At 40.4% G+C, this 20,228-nt stretch overlaps 1 protein-coding gene across 1 annotated transcript in view; it reads left to right on the forward strand.

Annotated features, from left to right (window-relative positions):
- The window catches only part of sdk1a (sidekick cell adhesion molecule 1a), a 604,439-nt gene that overhangs the window by 555,261 nt on the left and 28,950 nt on the right, over window positions 1–20,228 (forward strand). Inside the window, exons 34-39 of the mRNA XM_052021137.1 lie at window positions 617–752; window positions 7,651–7,707; window positions 10,940–11,041; window positions 11,122–11,237; window positions 16,466–16,652; window positions 19,686–19,823. Coding sequence (XP_051877097.1) covers window positions 617–752; window positions 7,651–7,707; window positions 10,940–11,041; window positions 11,122–11,237; window positions 16,466–16,652; window positions 19,686–19,823 — 736 coding nt within the window. The remainder of the gene's footprint in view (window positions 1–616; window positions 753–7,650; window positions 7,708–10,939; window positions 11,042–11,121; window positions 11,238–16,465; window positions 16,653–19,685; window positions 19,824–20,228) is intronic.

Here is a 20,228-nt window from a genome sequence, read left to right on the forward strand (position 1 = left end):
TATTGTTTCCCTATTCTCAGTTTCTAAATGGACCAACATTTACTTTTGCTATTCTTCCTTTTCATAAAATTGTAGGTTTTACAATCTGCCTTTATATTCCTTGCTAGTTTTCTCTCATCTATCTAGCCGTTACTGATTTCTAAAATTCTGCAACATTGTTAATGCTTTTCCCTTCAATGTAATACAGTACTTTCTAAGTTGGCCATGGATAGATCACCTTTCCCATTTCCCAATTAAACAAAGCCAACCCTATTCTCATCAGATCTGTAAACACATCTTTCTATAGGAATCACTGAGCGGAGATCATGTCCAAAAATACTTCACTGCTCATTAACTGTTAAATATCCAGGACCACCGTAGCTACACTAACACTAACCAACATGTGATCTGCTATCTGAATATGACTGGATTGGTCAATTCCAGTTTGTGTAGCTAATACTGCTTCTGATCCTGTACCTCCAGCAATCAAGAGTGCTGATTAGTTTTCAATAATTAACCTGATAGGAAAGGAAGAGAGCAAGCTTTTTATTAAGGCAGCAATAAGACATTTTGTGGACCAGATTACCGTGTTGCATAAAGATAGAATGGGAATAACTTCTGCTTTCTTTCTCTTCAGCGACCAAAAGAAAGAAGTTTAAATGGCATACTGATGGGATTCCGCATTTACTACAGAGAACTAACATATGAGAATGTACCAGGATTCAACACACAACACATTGGGGACCCTTCTGCTCTGCAGACAGAGCTAACACGTGAGTAACTGCAGGTGGCAGATCTGTGGATGGCCTTGATGTGATTCAGAAATACTCTCCTTTGTTGTTTACATGCTGTATCTACAAGCCCTTAAAGACTTGCTGTTTTGCAGTCATCTGTCTTGATGGTGTTACTTCGCAGAGACTAATAAAAATGCATATATTGTTTTTATTTAAACACGTAGCCTCAATTATCACATCAGTCCTGAAATCCACCAAATTTCTTCAATCAAGTGTATCCTTCTGATGTGATTGATCCAAAACTTGTGCCCAGCAACACCTGTTTCTATAGCTTTCCTTTGAATGAGATATATTTCTCATAAATGAATCTCCCACTGATATTTTGCCGTCAAAATTTGAATGTGCATTTATACCCGCACTGCTGTTTATATGGAAATTTTTTAAATTGTCTTTCTCACTTATAAATTGTTTTCACTCTCTCGTCTGAATTGATTCCAGTATTCTGGTTGTGGCTGTGGTTTGCTCACCATTAAGTGTGATGCCAGTTTTTCAGTGTGTCACATCCAAAACACAGTGTTTTTCCTATATTCATTCACACAATATGGAGCTTGCTGGCCAGGGTGGCATTTTCTGCCCATTTTTAATTGCTCTTGAGAAGATGGTGGTGAGGTACCTTTTTGAAACATTACAGTCCTTGTGGTGAAGCTGCTTCCATGGTGCAGCTAGGTAAGGTGCTCCGGGGATGGTGGTTTATTTTCAAGGTAGGGTGTTGATGGAGATGTTATGGTGATAGTTTTCCCTTTGCACCTTTCCTGATGGTAGAATAGGGAGAGTTGGGGAGGTACTTCTGAAGAAGCCTTGATGAGCCTTGCTAAAAATGGAGCATTTGACAGAACTTGTATGGGTTTCAAGGAAGTGGCAAAGTTGAATTAAAAATTGCCTAAGTGACAGAAAGCAAAGTGTAAAGGTTGATGGAAATTTAACAACTGAATTCCATACAGATGTGTGCTAACCCTTGATTTTTGTGGTATTTAGAAATTATTTGCATTCAAATATAGGGAGCACAACTGTGATGATTGACATCGATAAAAACATTGGTAGTGTTGTTGATTATGAGGCAGAAAAGCTTAGGCTAAAGGAAGATAGCAATAAACTGGTTAAGTAGGCAGAAAAGCGACACATAGAATTTAATTCAGAGAAGTACAAGGAAAGGCATACTAGGCAAGGGAATACCTAATAAATTGTGAGGTAATGAGAAGTAAAGAGGAACAAAGGGACCTTGGTGTACGGCAGGACAGGTGGATGAGGTAGTTAAGCAGACTTACAGGGTACTTGTATTTATTGGCTAAGGCATTGAATACAAGATCAGGGAAGTAAAACTAAAACTGTATAACACATTAGCCGGGACTTAACCAGAATACAGTATACTGTCTGGGGCCGGACGGAATATATCCAAGGTTATTACAGGAAGCGAGGGAAGAGATTGCTGCGCCTTTGGCGATGATCTTTGCGTCCTCACCGGCCACAGGAGTTAGTGGCAGATGATTGGAGGGTGGAAAATGTTGTTCCTTTGGTTAAGAAAGGGATAACCTTGGGAATTACAGACCTGTGAGTCTTACTTCAGTGGTGGGCAAATTACTGGAGAAGATACTTAGAGACAGAATTTATGGGCATTTGAAGAAGCATAGGCTGATTAGGGACAGTCAGCATGGCTTTGTGAGGGGCAGGTTGTGCCTCATGAGCCTGATTGAATTCTTTGAGGATGTGATAAAGCACATTGATGAGGGTAAAGCAGTGCATGTGGTGTACATGGATTTTAGTGAGGCGTTTGATAAGGTTCCTCATGGCAGGCTGATTCAGAAGGTCAGGCGGCATGGAATCCAGGGAAACTTGGCAGTGTGGATTCAGAATTGGCTTGCTCATAGAAAACAGAGGGTGGTGGTAAATGGAGTGTATTCTGCCTGGAGGTCGGTGACCAGTGGTGTTCCGCAGGGATCTGTTCTGGGATGCCTCCTCTTTGTGATTTGGATGACTTGGATGAGGATGTGGAAGGGTGGGTTAGTAAGTTTGCCGATGATACAAAGGTTGGTTGTGTTGTGGATAGCATAGAAGGTTGCTGTAGATTACAACAGGATGTTGATAGACTGCTGACCTGGGCTAAGAAGTGGCAGATGGAGTTCAACCCGGAAAAATGTGAAGTGATACACTTCGGGAGATCAAATTTGAAAGCAGAATACCAGGTTAATGGTAGGACTCTTAGCAGTGCGGAGGAACAGAGGGATCTTAGGGTTCGCATCCATAGATCCCTCAAGATTGCCACACAGGTTGATAGGGTTGTTAAGAAGGCGTATGGAATGTTGGCCTTCATTAGTCAGGGTACTGAATTCCAGCGCCGCGAGGTAATGTTGCAGCTCTCTTGTTAGACCACACTTGGAGTATTGTGTTCAGTTCTGGTCACCTCACTATAGGAAGGATGTGGAAGCTTTAGAGAGGGTGCAGCGGAGATTTACCAGGATGCTGCCTGGATTGGAGAGCATGTCTTATGAGGATAGGTTGAGTGAGCTAGGGCTTTTCTCTTTGAAGAGAAGGAGGATGAGAGGTGACTTGATAGAGGTGTACAAGATGGTAAGAGGCATAGATCGAGTTGACAGTCAGAGACTTTTTCCCAGGACAACAATGGCTAACACAAGGAGACATAACTTTAAGGTGATTGGAGGAAGATATAAGGGGGATGTCAGGGGTAAGTTTTTTTACACAGAGAGTGGTGGGTGCGTGGAATGTACTGCTGGCAGAGGTTGTGAGGGCAGATACATTAGGGACATTTAAGAGATTCTTAGACAGCCACATGAATGATAGAGAAATGGGGGGCTATGTGGGAGGGAAGGGTTAGCTAGATCTTAGAGCAGGATAAAATGTCGGCACAACGTTGTGGGCTGAAGGGCCTGTACTGTGCTGTAATGTTCTATGTCCTGCTTACCACACTGCGGATAGGATGTAATAGCACAAGAGCGGGTGCAGAGAGATTCAGGAAGATGTTGCCAGCAAATTATTGTAATGAGGAACAACGATGAAACCCGCTGTCATTTTCTTTGGTGCAGAGGAGACTAAGGGGAGATTTAAATGAAGATTATAACATTATGAGAGGGTAAGCAGAAAGAACCCATTTCACCTAGCAGAGAGGTCAGTAACTTGGAGGCATAGATGATTATTAGTGGAAGGATTAGAGAGAAGTAGGCCAGCACGGTAGTGTAGCGGTTAGCGTAATGCTACTACAGCGCCAGCGATCGGGGTTTAATTCCCGCCGCTGTCTGTAAGGAGTTTGTACATTCTCCCCATGACTGCACAGGTTTCCTCCGGGTGCTCCAGTTTCCTCCCACATTCCAAAGATGTACGGGTTAGTAGGTTAACATGGGTGTAATTGGGCAGCGCGGGCTTGTTGAGCTGGAAGGACCTGTTGCTGTGCTGTATAAATAAAGTTTTAAAGTTTTCATATAGAGAACAGTTATTTGTGGTGGGAGTTTGGACCTCATTGTCTGAAAGGGTGGTGGAGACAGAAACTCTCACCACTTTTAGAAAGATCTGGATGAGTGCTTGGAGAGCCATCACCTGCAGGGTAAGAATCCAAAACTAGAAAGTGGGATTAACTTGTTCCATTTTTGGTTCACATGGGCACGATGGGCCAAATGGCCTGCTTCAGTGCATACATCTCAATGTTGCTATGAGTCACTGCAGTGTGTCTTCCAGATGTTGCACACTGTAGCTATATTATACTAAAAATTATCAGATTAAATTTTAAAGGTTTAAGATAGTGGCTGGGGTGGCAAGTTTTGTTTGTTTAGTTGTCTGATGGAATGAGGTTGGTAGGGTCTTTTTTATCGATGAGGCACAGGCAGCTGATGAAAGAAATGTAAAAGAAAAGGTAAAACTACCTTGTTTTTGGGACTTGACTCCTCTTTCTATTGAGTTGACCTGAAGAAAAATCCTCAATGGCTTCTCTGTACAAATGTCAAGTTAAAGTGGCATTCATGCTTCATTGTCTTCATTGAATATTTAAAGAGGGAGTGTGCTTATTTCTGCTAAGAGTTCTTCTAACTTCCTCAGAAGAGCAGATTAGAATAGAAGAATAGGACCTTTTTACATAAATCCCACTGGCAGTCTGCCCACCTACCTGTTTTGATCATATTTTGTAAGTCAGTGTCCAAGCAACATCCAGACTAGAACTAAACAAAGCGCTTTTGTCCAGGAACATTATGTAGTCTGGAAAATTCCCATTGTGGTAAAACTTGAACAATAATGAACCCTTGCTTTTAAAAAAAAATTAGGGGAAAGATGCACTGTCATTTATTTACTGTAAAAATGACTAATCAGAGTATCCAACTCTCATACTTTCTGGTTTCATATATTGATCCTTCATTTGTGATGCAGAAAAAATATCTGTGTTAAAGGCCAAAATGTCACTGATCTATTGTTCACAGAGTTTGTATAGTGTTCAGCAGTATGGTTGGTTTATTTATTTAATGCTTATTCTACCAAAGTACCTTTCCATTTGCACTATTGACTGAAGCAGTTTATTGATAGGTTTGACCTAAATAGCTCACCTTGAGTTCAGTCATTTCTAGGATGATATCTGTTCTCATATAAAAAGGGTCATTCAAAAAATTGAATCTGGAAAGAGATTGCTAAAAATATTCCAGACTCAATTTTCACACTTACGAACAATCAGAAAATAGGGGTTTCAATTTGACAGTTACTGATAAACAAGACATTCAAGCAGCCTTGCTTCAAACACAAGATGCAAATGGTGCAAGTGAATTCAGGAAAAATAACAGATGTGTTTTTGAAGAAAGTCGGAATTGTTGCACATAATGGTTTGGGCACTCCCTTATAAGAAATGCTTTAAAGCTATCATGGAAGTAATGTTGCTGATTCAATGAGATAGCGCAAGGGTACAGTTATGATGAGGGACCAGGAAAGTTGGAGGGCCAAGAAATTCCCTGTGTGGTGCTGCATTTTTCAGATGCTTTGTCCCTGAAAATCGTTCTTTTCCTAGTATGGAGTGAAATGCAGTTACCACCAATTCCAGATGGAAGTCTACTATTCTGGAAATTTGACCTGACTCCCAATTAGTTAATCAATGTCCATTTTGCCACTATTGTATATATCCCACTCACCCCTGATAGGATTTCCAGCCAGCCATAAACACTCAAGGCCCAATCAGATCCCTGTTCCACTTCCCCCTCACCTCTCCTTCGGAGCCCTCCACAGTCCTATACACTATAGCCGTATTTTCCTTTGTTCATTGTACAACATACAAAGCACAACATACAGTTGCACGCAAGGTTTATTGAAGTTTGAAGCAGTGGGCCTATTATCAAAATAGCCGTTGGCAGATCACACAACCATAAAGCAGGTCTTTTAGGGCACATGTTAACTTCTAGGCTGAGGTGTTTCAATAGAACAAAGTAGATTAAGAGAAACCTCTTAAAACTGTTGAAAAAGGTGAAAGGGTTTTACAGTGAAAATGATAAGCAGTAGCAGGCATTTAATGTTTCTACTAATCGGTGCATCAGTAAAAGGTATGAATGTAAGATTCATAGCTGCATGTACATCCATTGCAGCCTTGGCTGCCTCCTTTCATATTGGTATTGGTATTGGTTTGTTATTGTCACTTGTACCGAGGTACAGTGAAAAGCTTATCTTGCATACCGATCGTACAGGTCAATTCATTACACAGTGTAGTTACATTGAGTTAGTACAGAGTGCATTGAGGTAGTACAGGTAAAAGCAATAACAGTACAGAGTAAAGTGTCACAGCTACAGAGAAAGTGCAGTACAATAAGGTGCAAGGTTACAACAAGGTAGATCGAGAGGTCAGAGTCCATATCATTGCATAAGGGAACCATTCAATAGTCTTATCACAGTGGGATTGAAGCTGTCCTTAAGCCTGGTGGTATGTGCCCTCAGGCTCCTGTATCTTCTACCTGATGGAAGAGGAGAGAAGAGAGAATGATCTGGATGAGTGGGGTCTTTGATTATGCTGGCTGCTTTGCCAAGGCAGCGAGAGGTAAAGACAGAGCCCAAGGAGGGCAGGCTGGTTTCCGTGATGCGCTGGGCGTGTCCACAACTCTCTGCAGTTTCTTGCAGTCCTAGGCAGAGCAGTTGCCATACCAAGCCATGATACATCCAGATAGGATGCTTTCTATGGTGCATCGATATGAGGTATCAGAAATGCCTTCAAAAAGGTCTGAAGGGGACATTTGAAGAAATGTGCCCCATGCAAAATCGAACTGAATTGTGCAATATTTCACCGCAAATAGGTCAATTAAAATTCACCACAAAGTCAATTAAATCATAATATATAAAAAGAAGTAAATATTTGAAGAAAAATGGTGCAGGCTATTGGCAAAGAGCTTGCTTAGAATAGTTAGTTCAGTATGGAACTAAGAATAATACAAGCACAATGACCTGAAGTAGCCTCCTTCTGACTTTAAATTTCTGAGATTAAATGAAATGTAATCAGGTTACAGAGATGTAGTACTAAAGGGCAAGAATATTGGTGGATAAAAAAGCCTTGCATAAAAACAAGTACTGTCCAATGCCAGCAAGTAACATTCACTGGGTCTGAAAGTAACATTGAAAATCTAACCAAATTTTACATGCGTCAATCTGAAAGACAAATTCCACTTAACATGTTAAATGAGTTTGCAGTATTTCTCACTTTTGCTCATTATAAATGTAAAGCTGATGTTTCTTCCATGTCAACAGCTTTGTTCTATATTGGAATTTGAATATATCATTAAACATATACTTTAAAGAGAACTTCCATTACTTTTGTATGTATTATTAATTGAAACTTAACCTCTTTGCTAGTTAGTGTTTGCAGATACTAATCTTCTAAATCCTAACTCACTTGTTTTGCTTTACTTACCTCACATAGCTGATAGTAGCTTCAAGACAGTCAGCAGCTCCACTGTAACCGAATTTGAGCTAACACGTAAGTGTAGACACACTCACCTCTTGTTTTTGATGTTCTTATTCAATTTTATGATTACCTTTGATGTAACTCAATTTTTACAAGTATTCAAAGATACTTGGATTGGGGTACTAGTTTGGGTATGGTGTATACTCTTTCTGTTATGTTGTTTAAAAGCAATGAGCTACCTATTTTCTAATATGTGGAAAGAGAATCTTGTACAGATGGGTTTTAATTACTTCCTGTCACTTCAGCAGATATTCTTGCTGTATTTCTGTAACACTAATCCCTTCTGTTTCTTCACTCTCTCCTGGTCTTCCTATCTCTCTGCACACAGATCCCTTTACTTCTCCCTTCTTTTTCTGTCACTGGCAATTAATTTAATTTCCTCTCATCACTTTTTAAAGAGGAAAAATTTAAATGCTTTATATTTGGGTAATAAACTTTGGTGACCAGATGTGCTACTATATTACACATTTCCTCCCCCATTCCTCATTTAGATTTTGTGAGCCATCAGACCTTTAAAAAATGTACAGAGAGCCAGCCTCCTGATACCAATACAACTAATCAGTTCTGCTTGAAGAAATAAGGAAACTTGTGAAAGCATGATTTAATGAATGTAAATGTTAATTTATTGAAACGAGATGGATTTTCTACTTAGATCATTTGACCTGTTAGGTAAACATTATTGAATTATAAAATTATTATGGTACAGAATTAAGCCAGTTGGCCAGTCAAGTCTCTTTTGGTTGCTAGTAGAACGTCACAGTCTGAAAGCTTCAGTGAACCAAGTTCAATCATATCCTCTGCTGATGTCTGTGTGGAGTTTGTATGTTCTTCCTGTGACTCTGTTAGTTTCCCTCAGGTGCTCCAGTTTCTTCCCACATCTGAAAGATGTACTGGTTGTTAGGTTATTTGGCTACTGAACATTGTACCAGTGCAGGTGGGCGGAAAGAGAATTAATTAAGTTGTTAATGGGTATGTGTAAGTAGGTTACAGGGAAGTAAGTTGGGGAATGGGTTTACTGGAATGAGTTCTCCTGCACTAGATGAACTGTTGGCACCCACCATACAATTCAGTTGAGTTCTTGGGCACAGCTGAACACGTGTTGCAGTGCTCTTAATTGAAAAAAGTGCTTCCCAATAGCCTGTTCCTCGGCCTGCTTTGAGTCTTTGATACTGCCAGTGGATGTAATCCCAACAGGCCTGTGCTGTAGTTGAGGGTATGGGGAGAAAGTGGGAGGGGCATTGAAGCCCAGTACTGTGATGGGGAGGCACTTTCAGGTCCTTTTCTGTGATGGTCAGTGGGAGGGAGAGAAGAGTGATATTGGGAGCCTTTGCAGTGGTGGTTGGAGTGCAGTGGGGTGGGGGGTGGGGGGGGGGAAGAAAGATAAGAGGCCTTTGCATTGATGGTCAGAGGGAGAGGTGTCAGGGCCATATGCTGTATTGGCGGGGGAGCAAGAGAGAGAAAGAATAGGGGAGGGATCATGCCTAATACTGCGCTGAGCTTGAAATATGTGTTGGTAGCAAGAGGTTATTGGGGATTGAGGACTCCATTGGGGGTTTGGACCTGGGTCTTCGGTGATCGCAGGGTTAGGGAGGGTGGGGAGAGATTAGGGGAGAGTATGGAGTTGAGGTTTCAGTGCACCTGGTAGTGGACGAAAGTTGAATGCTACTGGGTAAATAAGAGACTTGGCTAATAAGAATGGCATCCTAGCACAACACTGGGAAGACCAAGTTGACCCAGAAGTGTCCAATGATGACCGTCCCAGGGTATCATGGTCCAATTTTCCCTGCAATGGTCCAAAAGGAGCATTGCAAGAGGAATTATGTTATCCTGTGTGCCCTCACACAAGCAACAAGTTTGGGGCACAAAGATGTTCACACCTAAAGTCCCCAGCTAAATTTCTAGAGTATCATAGAGTGACCCAGAAATGGTCTTTACTGTTTCAATCCAAATCAAAGTCGACTATCAATTCATAATGCTAAAAGAAACATTATGTGGTTGGATTTCTGAACAATTTCATTTTAGTGTGAGAGTATGTCACTAGAGGTCTTAATTGGAAATATTGCAAACTACTTTTCAGTGGCTTCTCTGTGTTCCCACACTGACACTTTGTGTGTCCACTAAGGATCTATCCCTAGCATGTAAATGTTTCGCTTCAGCAACATCATCAGAAAGCATTGTCAGTTTCCATGTGCATGCACGATGATGACACACAGCTCAAACTCATTACTTTTTTTCATCCCTCTGCTAACTTTAAATTGTCAGTCTGCTTGGCCTGGATCCAGTATTGAATGAACATAAATTTCTTACGATTAAAAATTGGGAACACTAAAGACCTTGGTTTTAGTGCCTATGAGAAACTCCATTCATTGCCTCACAGTCCATTCCTGAGCCACTAACTCCATCTCTGACATCTGTCTGAGACTGAACCAAACTTTACAACTTTACTGTTACCCTTGATGATCAAATGAGCTTTGGACCATGTAATCAGGCCATCACTAAGGTTACAAATTTCCACCTCCAAAACATAACACAGTTGCCCCAGCACTGGCTCAGGCTACCTTTAGACTTAACTCATCCAATGTGTTCCTGCCTAGCTATTCTTGTTGCACCCCCATTAAACTAAAGTCATTACAAACTCTGCTGCATATGTCATAACTTGCACCAATCCCATTCACCCATCACACTTGTGCTTGTTGGCCTACATTGGCTCATAGTTAAGCAGAACTTCCATTTTAATATTCTCATACTTGTTTCCAAATCCCTCAATGGCCTTGCTTTTTTCATCTCTGTAACCTCCTTTCCTGTAATTTTGATTTTTTTCATCGTCCCTGATTTTAATTACTTTGCCACTGGCAGCTGTGCTTTCCATTTGAGAATGCTCCCTGTTTTTAAGTATGCTGATTGATAAAAGTTAAGCAAACTCGAGGGATAGAACAGATTTGGTTAGGACTGAGGCTTAGTTATGATAGAATGATAGGATTAGTATCCAGAAATAGAAAATGATACAAAACTTCACTCTGATCTGTCACCACCTCAGGGAGAGGTACCCGTGAACATAGATCTGAGGAGGACTTTTCTGGCCAAGCTATCTGACAAAAGAATCATGACTCTTACTCATCATTTACTTGGAGGATTCTTCTCACTTTCCTATTTTTTTGTCGTTCTGTGATAATTGTAAATAAAGATAATTGATTTAACTTTTGTATATGTAAAATACATTGGTTTTTTTCATATCTATTCACAGAACTGAAGAAATACACAAAATATGAAATCTTAATGAAAGCATTTAATGTGGTGGGTGAGAGTCCTGCCAGCAGTCCTAAAGAGGTCTATGTGGGAGAAGCAGGTGAGCATTTTTCTCTTCTTTTAGTCCTAGTGCATGCTCTGTTTGGTCACCACTAAACCTCTGTGTGGTTCTTCCATTAGTTCCTACAAGATGTCCACAAGATGTAAGGATAAGACCTCTCACAGCAACCCAACTCGAAGTTGCATGGGATCCACCCCCAGCTGAGGCACAGAATGGGAAAATACAAGGTTACAAGGTAATCATAATGAGCTTAGTAAAAACTTCTTTGTGGTGTAACTGGATAACTGTGTGTGTTATATAATCCATGTTATATTTTTGAGAGTATTCCATTGAGGCCCCATGACATTTAACTGCTGCTTTTGCAGATGCAGCTATATAATCCTGTTACTTGTGTTTTTGTAGAAAATTTCCGTAAGGTAATTTCATGATATCAGAGGCGAGACCAGGATTTTTGCCTTTTATTTCTAATGGTTGGTTTCTCCCCAGGCTATGGTGTTCTCTCCAGACAAGTAAGCAGAATACTAAATCACTGGTCCATACAGATGGGTTGGACACTAAGTCCTCCCAGAGCCAGATGAAGTGCTGTCCTACACCAGTACTATTTGCATGTTGAAGGAAACTCTAGTCTTTCTTGAGGCAATGCCATCACTTTAACTTTGCAGATGTGCAATTAGTCAGGTCAACAATCAGTTCCATTGGAATGGAAAGGAATGGAATGGAATGACGTAAAAGGTACATCAGGTTATTTGTTTTCCATCAGTCTCTATGTTGACATTCTGTCTGCCCTCCATTAACATTCTTCTATGCTTCCAATTTAAAAGACAGATTTACTATTAAAAAATATATTGTTCGAGCTCTGAATGGTGGTAAGTTCAAGGCACTTTAAATGCAGGCAACTATGCATTGTTCAATATTGGGAAGTAGAAGCCTATGGAATTATCTTCTTTCTGCAGTGATAGAGACCCACTCCTCCCCCTACCCTGACCTTCTTATTCCGGCTTCTGCCCTCTCCCTCTCCAGTCCTGATGAAGGGCCTCGACCCGAAGCGTCGACTGTTTATTTCCCTCCATAGGTGCTGCCTGACCTTCTGAGTTCCTCCGGCATTTTGTATGTGTTTTTCTGTATTTTATAGTGTCAACTCTACGTTTGCAAAGTATTGAATTGTTAAACACAGAGGCAATATAAATAGAAGAGATTTGCATAGTAAGGTCAAATTAGCACTACACTTATGAAATTGGAACAACAGAGGGAAAGAAAAAGCCTTTAAAACTGCTAGATCCTCTTTATTTACCAGTGAGTGTGATTGTAATAGTATTCTGCTTCACTCCATGGTCAAACAGTGGAATTATTAAAATTAACAACCTGTTTCAAAGAGTGTGGTAAGATGAGTCATTACTGCAATTTAAGACAGCTGGATACTAATAATATGAGATGGTCATTGAAATAATGTCTAAAATATATTACCAATGTTCATGGATTTAGAAGACTTAATGAGTCAGAACCTTTGCTACACTTCCAAACAGGGACTGTACCAAAGGTTCAATAGTCTGGTTCCAAGGATGGTGGGTTTGCCATATGAGGAAAGATTGAGTAGATAGACCTGTATTCTCTAGAGTTTAGAAGAATAAAAGGACATCTCAGTGAAACCTACAAAGCTTTTACAGGCATCAACAGGCTGGTTGCAGGAGGAATGTTTTCCCTGGCTGAGGAGTCTAGAACCCAAGATCTCAAAATAAGGAACAGACTATTTAAACTGACATGAGGAGAAACTTTTTCATACAGAAACTGGTGAATCCTTAGAATTCTGTACTCCAGGAAAGTGTGGAGTCTCAATCACTGAGCTCATTCAAAACAAAGATTGATAGATTTATGGATAGTATAGAAATCAGAGATTATTGGAATGATGGAGGAAAATGGCATTGAAGTAGAAGATCAGCCATGACCTTGATGAAGGGCAGAGCAGGCTCAAAGGACTAAATGGCCTACTCCTCCTATTTCTTATTTCATGGCCAATTGTTTGATCACATAGCTGAATGTTATGGATTCTTGAGGGTTATGTGCAAAGTATAAATCTGACTTTCCCATTGATTTGCATGGATCTCATTGTCACGTATGTTGACAGAACTTGGTGTTCAAGTTGAGACTTACCAATCAATGAGGCACATTCCTCTCCAACCTTTTAATTCCACTAAATACAAACAGAATAATGATAACTTAAGAAAAATAAGAAGTAAAAATTAATTACCTGAACTTCACATGTCAAATTTGATGTGGTTTCTGAGCCACACATTGGATTACTCTGGAAATATTGACATGTCATATCCCATAAACAGATTAAGTTACATTCGGGAAGCAGAGCAAGAAAGAGACAACATGATATTGTAGGCACTGACGCACAATTCCAGTAAAGAAGATGTAGTTTCCCAATATTTAATTTGGTTCAGGAAGTTTCTATCTGAGTCACACAAATATGGAAAATCTGAAGTTCAACGGGATCAAAATTCAATTCTAAGGCAACTCTACGGTCATTCTCAAAACCCTAGAGAGGTGGAAATTAAAGTAATGATTTAGATTGGCCATTAACCCTTATTTGGATAAACAACCAGATGCTTCTGGTAATCTGGACTCACTTCCACTTGAACAAGAGTGTCTTGGTGGTATCAACACTGACCTAACTGGCTGAGCCCAGAAATACCAAGCTGCCAGAATGGCTCTGCAGCAGATGGTGAGTAGACCAAAATAAGGAACCCTCCTTGACTTAATCCTTATCAATCTGCCTGTTTGGGATGAAGATGGCAGTATTGATATGAGTGACCATCCCACCGTCCTGCCACCACATAGAGGACACCATTGTGGTGTGTAACACTACCATGTAGAAATTAGGATCGATTCACAACTGTTCCTGGAGCTCATAACAGAGCATCCACGAGGCTGTGGGCAATCAGCAGGAGCAGAATTGCATTCCAGCACAACCGCTTACCTGATGGCCCAGTATATCTCTAACTCTGCCATTACAATCAAATCAGGGGATCAACCCTGGTTCAATAAGGAGAGTAGAAAGGATCTACAGGTACTGCACAAGATATACCTTCAAACCCAAGTTTAATTCAGACGTCCAGTACTGCCTATGCGGAGTTTGCACATTCTTCCTTGATCATGTGGGTTTCCTCCCAGTGTTCTGGTCCCGTCCCACATCCCAAAATCATGCAAGTTGATAGGTTAAATGCTGTAAAAATTGCCCCTCATGTGTATAATAGAACCAGGGTTGATTAGGGGATAGTTTATAGGATTGTTGGGAGAATAAAATGGATTAGGACAGGATTACAGTGCAAAGACATAAAATTGCTATAAATTACAAAATAAATAAATAGTGCAAAAAAAAGGAATAAAGAAGTAGTGTTCATGGACCATTCAGAAATATGATGGCGGAGGAGAAGAAGCTGTTTGTGAATTGTTGAGTGTGGGCCTTTGGACTCCCATACCTCCTTCCTGATGGTAGTAACGAGAAGAGGACATGTCTCAGATGGTGAGGGTCCTTAGTGATAGATGCCGCCTTCTTGAGGCACTGCATCTTGAAGATGTCCTAGATGGTGGGGAGAGTTGTGCCTGTGATGGAGCTGGCTGAGTTTACAACCCTCTGCAGCCGCTTGCAATCCTGTGCATCCATACCGGGCCGTGATGCAACCATTCAAAATGCAGTTTTATTAGAATTACATGCCAGACCTGCCAGTCAATAATAACAACCGAGCCTTAAAATGGACAGGATAAAGTTATTTATAAACTGTGCCAGGGGACAATTCAAAGAAACAATCTGATGCATGTTTGAAAAGATGCCATTTTTACCAAGCTGTCTAGAAGAAGGTAAATCCCAAACAAAAGAAACCGTTTCCCAAGGTTAGCTCCCAAGATAGGAGGAATCCATTTCATGCACCTGTCCTTTTTTAATGAAACGGCTGAATTTGAAAATGTAATTACAATAATGATTGATGTGACAGTTTTGCCTATCTCCTGTAATCAGTATTTAAGCAGCTCAGTCCAAGAGAGAATCAGAGAGGTTGGAGTAGTTGACCGACAGGGTGACATGAGTTACTGTTAAGGATTGTCTGAGGCTTAGTGCCCTGATCAGCTCAAGCAGACAACTGAACAGAATGAATTCCTGACTGTTCTGTCAGAGGGAGAGAGAAAGAGAGCCATAACAAATATTCTGCTCCAGTTCTGTCACACTTATTACAAGTTATATTGTAATTATTCCTTCTGAATAGTTAAACCACTTACTATTTCTCAACCCTTTGGGCACTTAGTGGTCTAACTTTAAACATATTTGCATGCAGCAAGACCTAAACTGCATGTAGATATCTGTCAATAAGTGGCAAGTTACATTCTTGCTACACAAATGTCAGAAAATTATCATCTCCAACAAGAGAGAATCTAACTATTCAACCTTGACATTCAATGACATTATAATCATTGAATTCCCCCATCTACCTGCTGGGTGGGTCACCATTGACCAGATACTTAAATGGGCTAGCCATAAAAACACTGTGTATGTAAGAGGAGGTCAAAGGCTGGGTGTCCTGTTGTGAGTGGCTTGCTTCTTGAAACCACAAAATCTTCCCTCCATCTACAAGTCACAGGTCAAATGTGTGATGGAAATCTTGCCACTTGCCTGGATGAATGCAGTTCCAAAAACACTCAAGAAGATCAACACCTATAAAAATTGTGTATAATTTATGTTTAATTTATGATTTTCTTGTGAATGCTGCTTATATGATGCTACATACCTGTGATACTGCTGCATTGCACCTGTGCATACATGTACTTCTGCATATGACAATAAATCTGACTTTGACTTTGACTTTGAACACCGTCCAGAACAAAGCAGTTCACTTGATTGACACTCTGCCCATCACCTGCATACTGTGGCTGCAGAATGTACCATCTATAAAATACAGATACTCACCTATGTTACTCAGACAGGATCTCCCAAACTCTACCAACAAGAAGTATGAGGACAACAGGCACATGGGAACACCATGGTCTTCAGGTTCCCCTCCAAGTCACACATCATCCTAAATTAGAAATATGTTGGCATCTTCACTGGTCAGGATTAGTGGTCTAGATCCTTGGAATTTCCCTTCTGTGGAAGCACAACCACCAAGAAGACTGAAGTAATTGAAGAAGGTGTCCTCGCCAGAACCACCCTCATCCCATAAATTAATAATGAAACAAAACTGGCACTTGCAAAGCTGCAATACAGTAAAGAATCAGAAAATACAATTCACTCAACACTGAGAGGAAAAGTGAAAGAATTTTGTTCATGTTACTTAGTTGCGGCCCTTTCAATGCATGTGATTCATGAGATACTCTTGGGTTGGTACAGCACTTGAATTAATTCTGTCATGTCCCCAGGTTTTGCTTTCATTCATATGGTGCAATAAAAAAATGTGAAAATTGCATCTACAGATCCATTACTGGGAGCTACAGAACCGGAATGATACACAGAAGGTGAGGATCCTCTTCCTCCCAGAGAACACCATCCGACTGAAAAACCTGACAAGCTACACCATGTACGTGGTTAGTGTGTCAGCATTCAATGCTGCTGGGGATGGACCGAGGAGCGAACCTGTTGAAGGAAGGACACAACAGGCTGGTAAGAAATGGGTTCACTATTCATATGTTATTCAGAACATTTGTCATAACCAAATACATTAATAATGACTATACATTATAATTATTACTGAAGTTCTTTTGTATCCTGCTATTCATGCTGTATTATATTATAGAGATAGATACTACACAAGGGAAAGGTACTTATACTTTGGCAATGGCAGGAAATCTTGGAGAACAGGCTTTGTCATGTAAGGTCTGTACAACCATTCTTTGGGTCTCATGCTCAGTAGAATCTTGGAGTCTTGCACCAAAAAATGGTATGGGCCTTTTGGGCAGCGTCTCTTCCAATATATATATCCAGGCCACCTTGTGCACAATTACATGCATCAATTTACATCTTGTTCCTACTCTGTAATGTAACTTGTTTAAATATCATTAAGTGCAGTCAACTGGTTTCATTGTTGCAGTGAATAGTTGGCTCCCCCATGACATCTTTGGAAGATGTCTCAGCTGTAATGACATAGTGCTGCACAGAATGGGAGGCAATGGTCATATTCATTGACCATTGCCTGCTAAATTAGCTGATCTTAGCTGATCAATTTCAAAGCACCACTTTTGGCATCCTTTCAGTTAAAGGAGATACAAGTCAGAGCTCCTGATTACCATCCAATAACTTCTGCTGGGATGTAAGTATCTATTGATTATGAGCTCAGCTATGATTTGCCTCATAACATTCTGCTTATGCTATTGAAGACCATGTGTAAAATGTGATCATCTGGGTTTAATATACTTGCAGAAATTGGAATTGTGATGTGGTTTCCTATACAGAATGGTAGCACTCTAATAAAGACCGCCGTGCACTATGCTTCCCATTTCAATTCTTGACCCGGTGCTACTGCTGTTGTACGCTGGTTTCTAATGAAGACTGACAGAAGGAGCATGATTAACAAGTTTGCAACTGTGGGCAGTTTATGGGGTGCATTTTCAAGTCAATAATAGTAACATGAGTGTAAGGGCAATCTAATTATATTTATCTAATTACGTCTCAATTTGTAATAACAATGTTCAAAAGTAACAATTCCTGATCTTTCTGTCCACTGGGATAATATGAGTGCTCACTGCAAATAGATTAGACAGAGGAGATTTTCTGAGGTGGTGCCAAGGGTGGAAAAGTTTAGTCTAGGTTGTCTGGGGTGGGATCATTTTCTTCAAAAGAAGGGGAAGAGATTTAATCAAAGCATATAAAATTATAAGAGATCAACAGGAAGCACCCATTTTCCCTCGCAGAGATGTTTACAAATAGGCAACATAGATGTAAATAATAGGTGGATGGATTGGACGGAATCTAATCAAATAATAATCTCACAAAGAGCGATGGAGATCTGGGGTCTCTGCCTGAAAGGATAGTGGAGGCAGAAATCCTCACAACATTTAGTTTATCTGGATTAGCAGTTTATGTACTGTAAACAGTAAGGCTAAAGTGGGAATTTCATATAGTCTGAATAGCTCATCTTTAGCGTGTCAATTTGCCTCCTTTTAGGCTGTAAGTTGCTATGTAACAGTCAAAATGAAATTATGGAAATGAGAAGAAATTTCACTGTTATTATTGTTTCATTCTCCAATGTATGTGTAAGAACTAAAAATGAAAGATCTATTTAGAATTCTCATGTGGTTATGAGAATCGGAGCTTATTTTGTTGATTTTTAGCCAAAAATGCACAGCGTGAAGGAAGCTATTTGGTTTATGAGTTTATTGCTTTCTAAATGCAATATTCAAGGAATTCTCTACATCTTGGTTAATTCCTGAGGGAGATGGACACAGATTAAATCTTGAGCACAAGAAATCAGGCATTGCAGTTTTGAAGGTGAAAATGTGCTCCTGGTACTCTTCTAGAATCGAGCTCAGAAGGTCAGGTGACACAGGCCTAATCGGGCTATGAGTGGCAGAGGTCATGGGTGAAACACAGAAGCCCATGGTAATGTTGGAGGGGAAAGGGGGTAAATGACAGACAGTTGGTGCCAGAGGAGGATTGGAAGCAAGAGACCAGTAAGTTAATCTTAGACAAATGGGCGGGGGTGGTAGTAAGAGATGTGGCAGGGATGGAATTGGGAACGGGAAACTGACAGTTGCTGATGGGATTGGGTGGGGTGGCTTTGATTTTGGATCTGGGCTGGGAATCAATGCTATCTATTTGTGGGAAAAATTGTGATCAGGGACTTGCAGCACCTTGATGGTAGGGTGGGGGTGAAGAACCACTAGTATATTAGGTTGGGTATCAGAACCAGCAGTACATTAGGAAGCGTGTGAGGATGAGAGGAGATAGCATTGGGGATAGAGCTGTAGTTCCAGGGAGGTTGGAGAGGCAGCACTCTGCTGGGGTCTGTGAACCGGATAAGCAGGTGCTGGAGTATTACCACCATGTTGGTCCCAAGACTGCCCAACAGTGGGTAACCCCAGGGCCACATTGTCTAACTTTCCCTGCAGTTCTCCAAAGGAAGTGTTGCACAGGGAATGACATCATCACCAGCAATACTGATATAGAACTCAGGACATGGATGGAAGGGTGACTGACGCCAGGAAGTGCCTGAAAAAAATTCCAGTATGATGTGAAATGACCAGAAAATGGCTGATATCATGTTCTGCTGAAGAAAATAAGATACTTTCCAATTGAATAACATTGGAAAGAGTAAGATAGTATAGTGCACTTCAGTTTCTAGGCATGTCACGATGAGTCCATCATGGCAAACTGAATTAGTAATCTGCAGACTATGGTAGACTATGCAACAAAATTTTCAAAATACTTCAAAATATTCTGCATGGAATAAAATGCTTGTTCCTTCAGTGCCGTATGACTCTATGGTCACTCTGGATGCTACACATACATGGGTGAATATTGATCCATATTTTTATTAATGTCTCTGCAAAGTTCAATATTACCAGCTTCTTGCTTTTCCTTGCATAGAATGTGTTTTTCTCTGATTCTAAATGGTATGGCAATATGAAGCTGAGCCATGAATATATAAAAGCATTTAAATATTTCTGTGTATGTCTTTTTGTTTTTCTTATGCAACAGCTCCAAGTGCTCCCAGTTTCATTACATTTACAGAAGTTACTACCACTACATTGAAAGTGTTGTGGGGAGAACCAGCTATGCCCAATGGAGTTCTCAAGGGATACAGACTGGTCTATGAGCCACTGGAATCTGTACAAGGTACGAAGAAGACACTGAAAATGGGACACCACACTAAAAAGAGTAGAAATAAAAAGACATCATTTGTGAAAAGAAAAAGCAAAGTTAACATTCTAGTTCAAAAGCCTCTTGTCAGAACTGGGAAAGAAAGAAAACAAGTTCATTTTAAGTTGAAGGGAGGACGGGAAGATGGAAAGGACAAATGGAATATCTCTGATAAGGTGAGGCCAGGGATGCTGTGGGGATAAGCTGTAGATGAAGTCATTCCTGGCCTTCCATGTACAGGTTGGTATGGACAGTTAGAGAGAGAAAATATGAACAAAAGAACATTACAGCTATGAAATGACGTCAGTTAGAGAGAACATAGATAAGGGAATGTAAAAGCTGCAAAATGCAGAGCTGTTAGAAGTACACAGATGGTTAGGC

This window comes from Pristis pectinata, chromosome 8 (assembly GCF_009764475.1).
Source record: "Pristis pectinata isolate sPriPec2 chromosome 8, sPriPec2.1.pri, whole genome shotgun sequence".
In the NCBI taxonomy this organism is placed as follows: Eukaryota; Metazoa; Chordata; class Chondrichthyes; order Rhinopristiformes; family Pristidae; genus Pristis; species Pristis pectinata.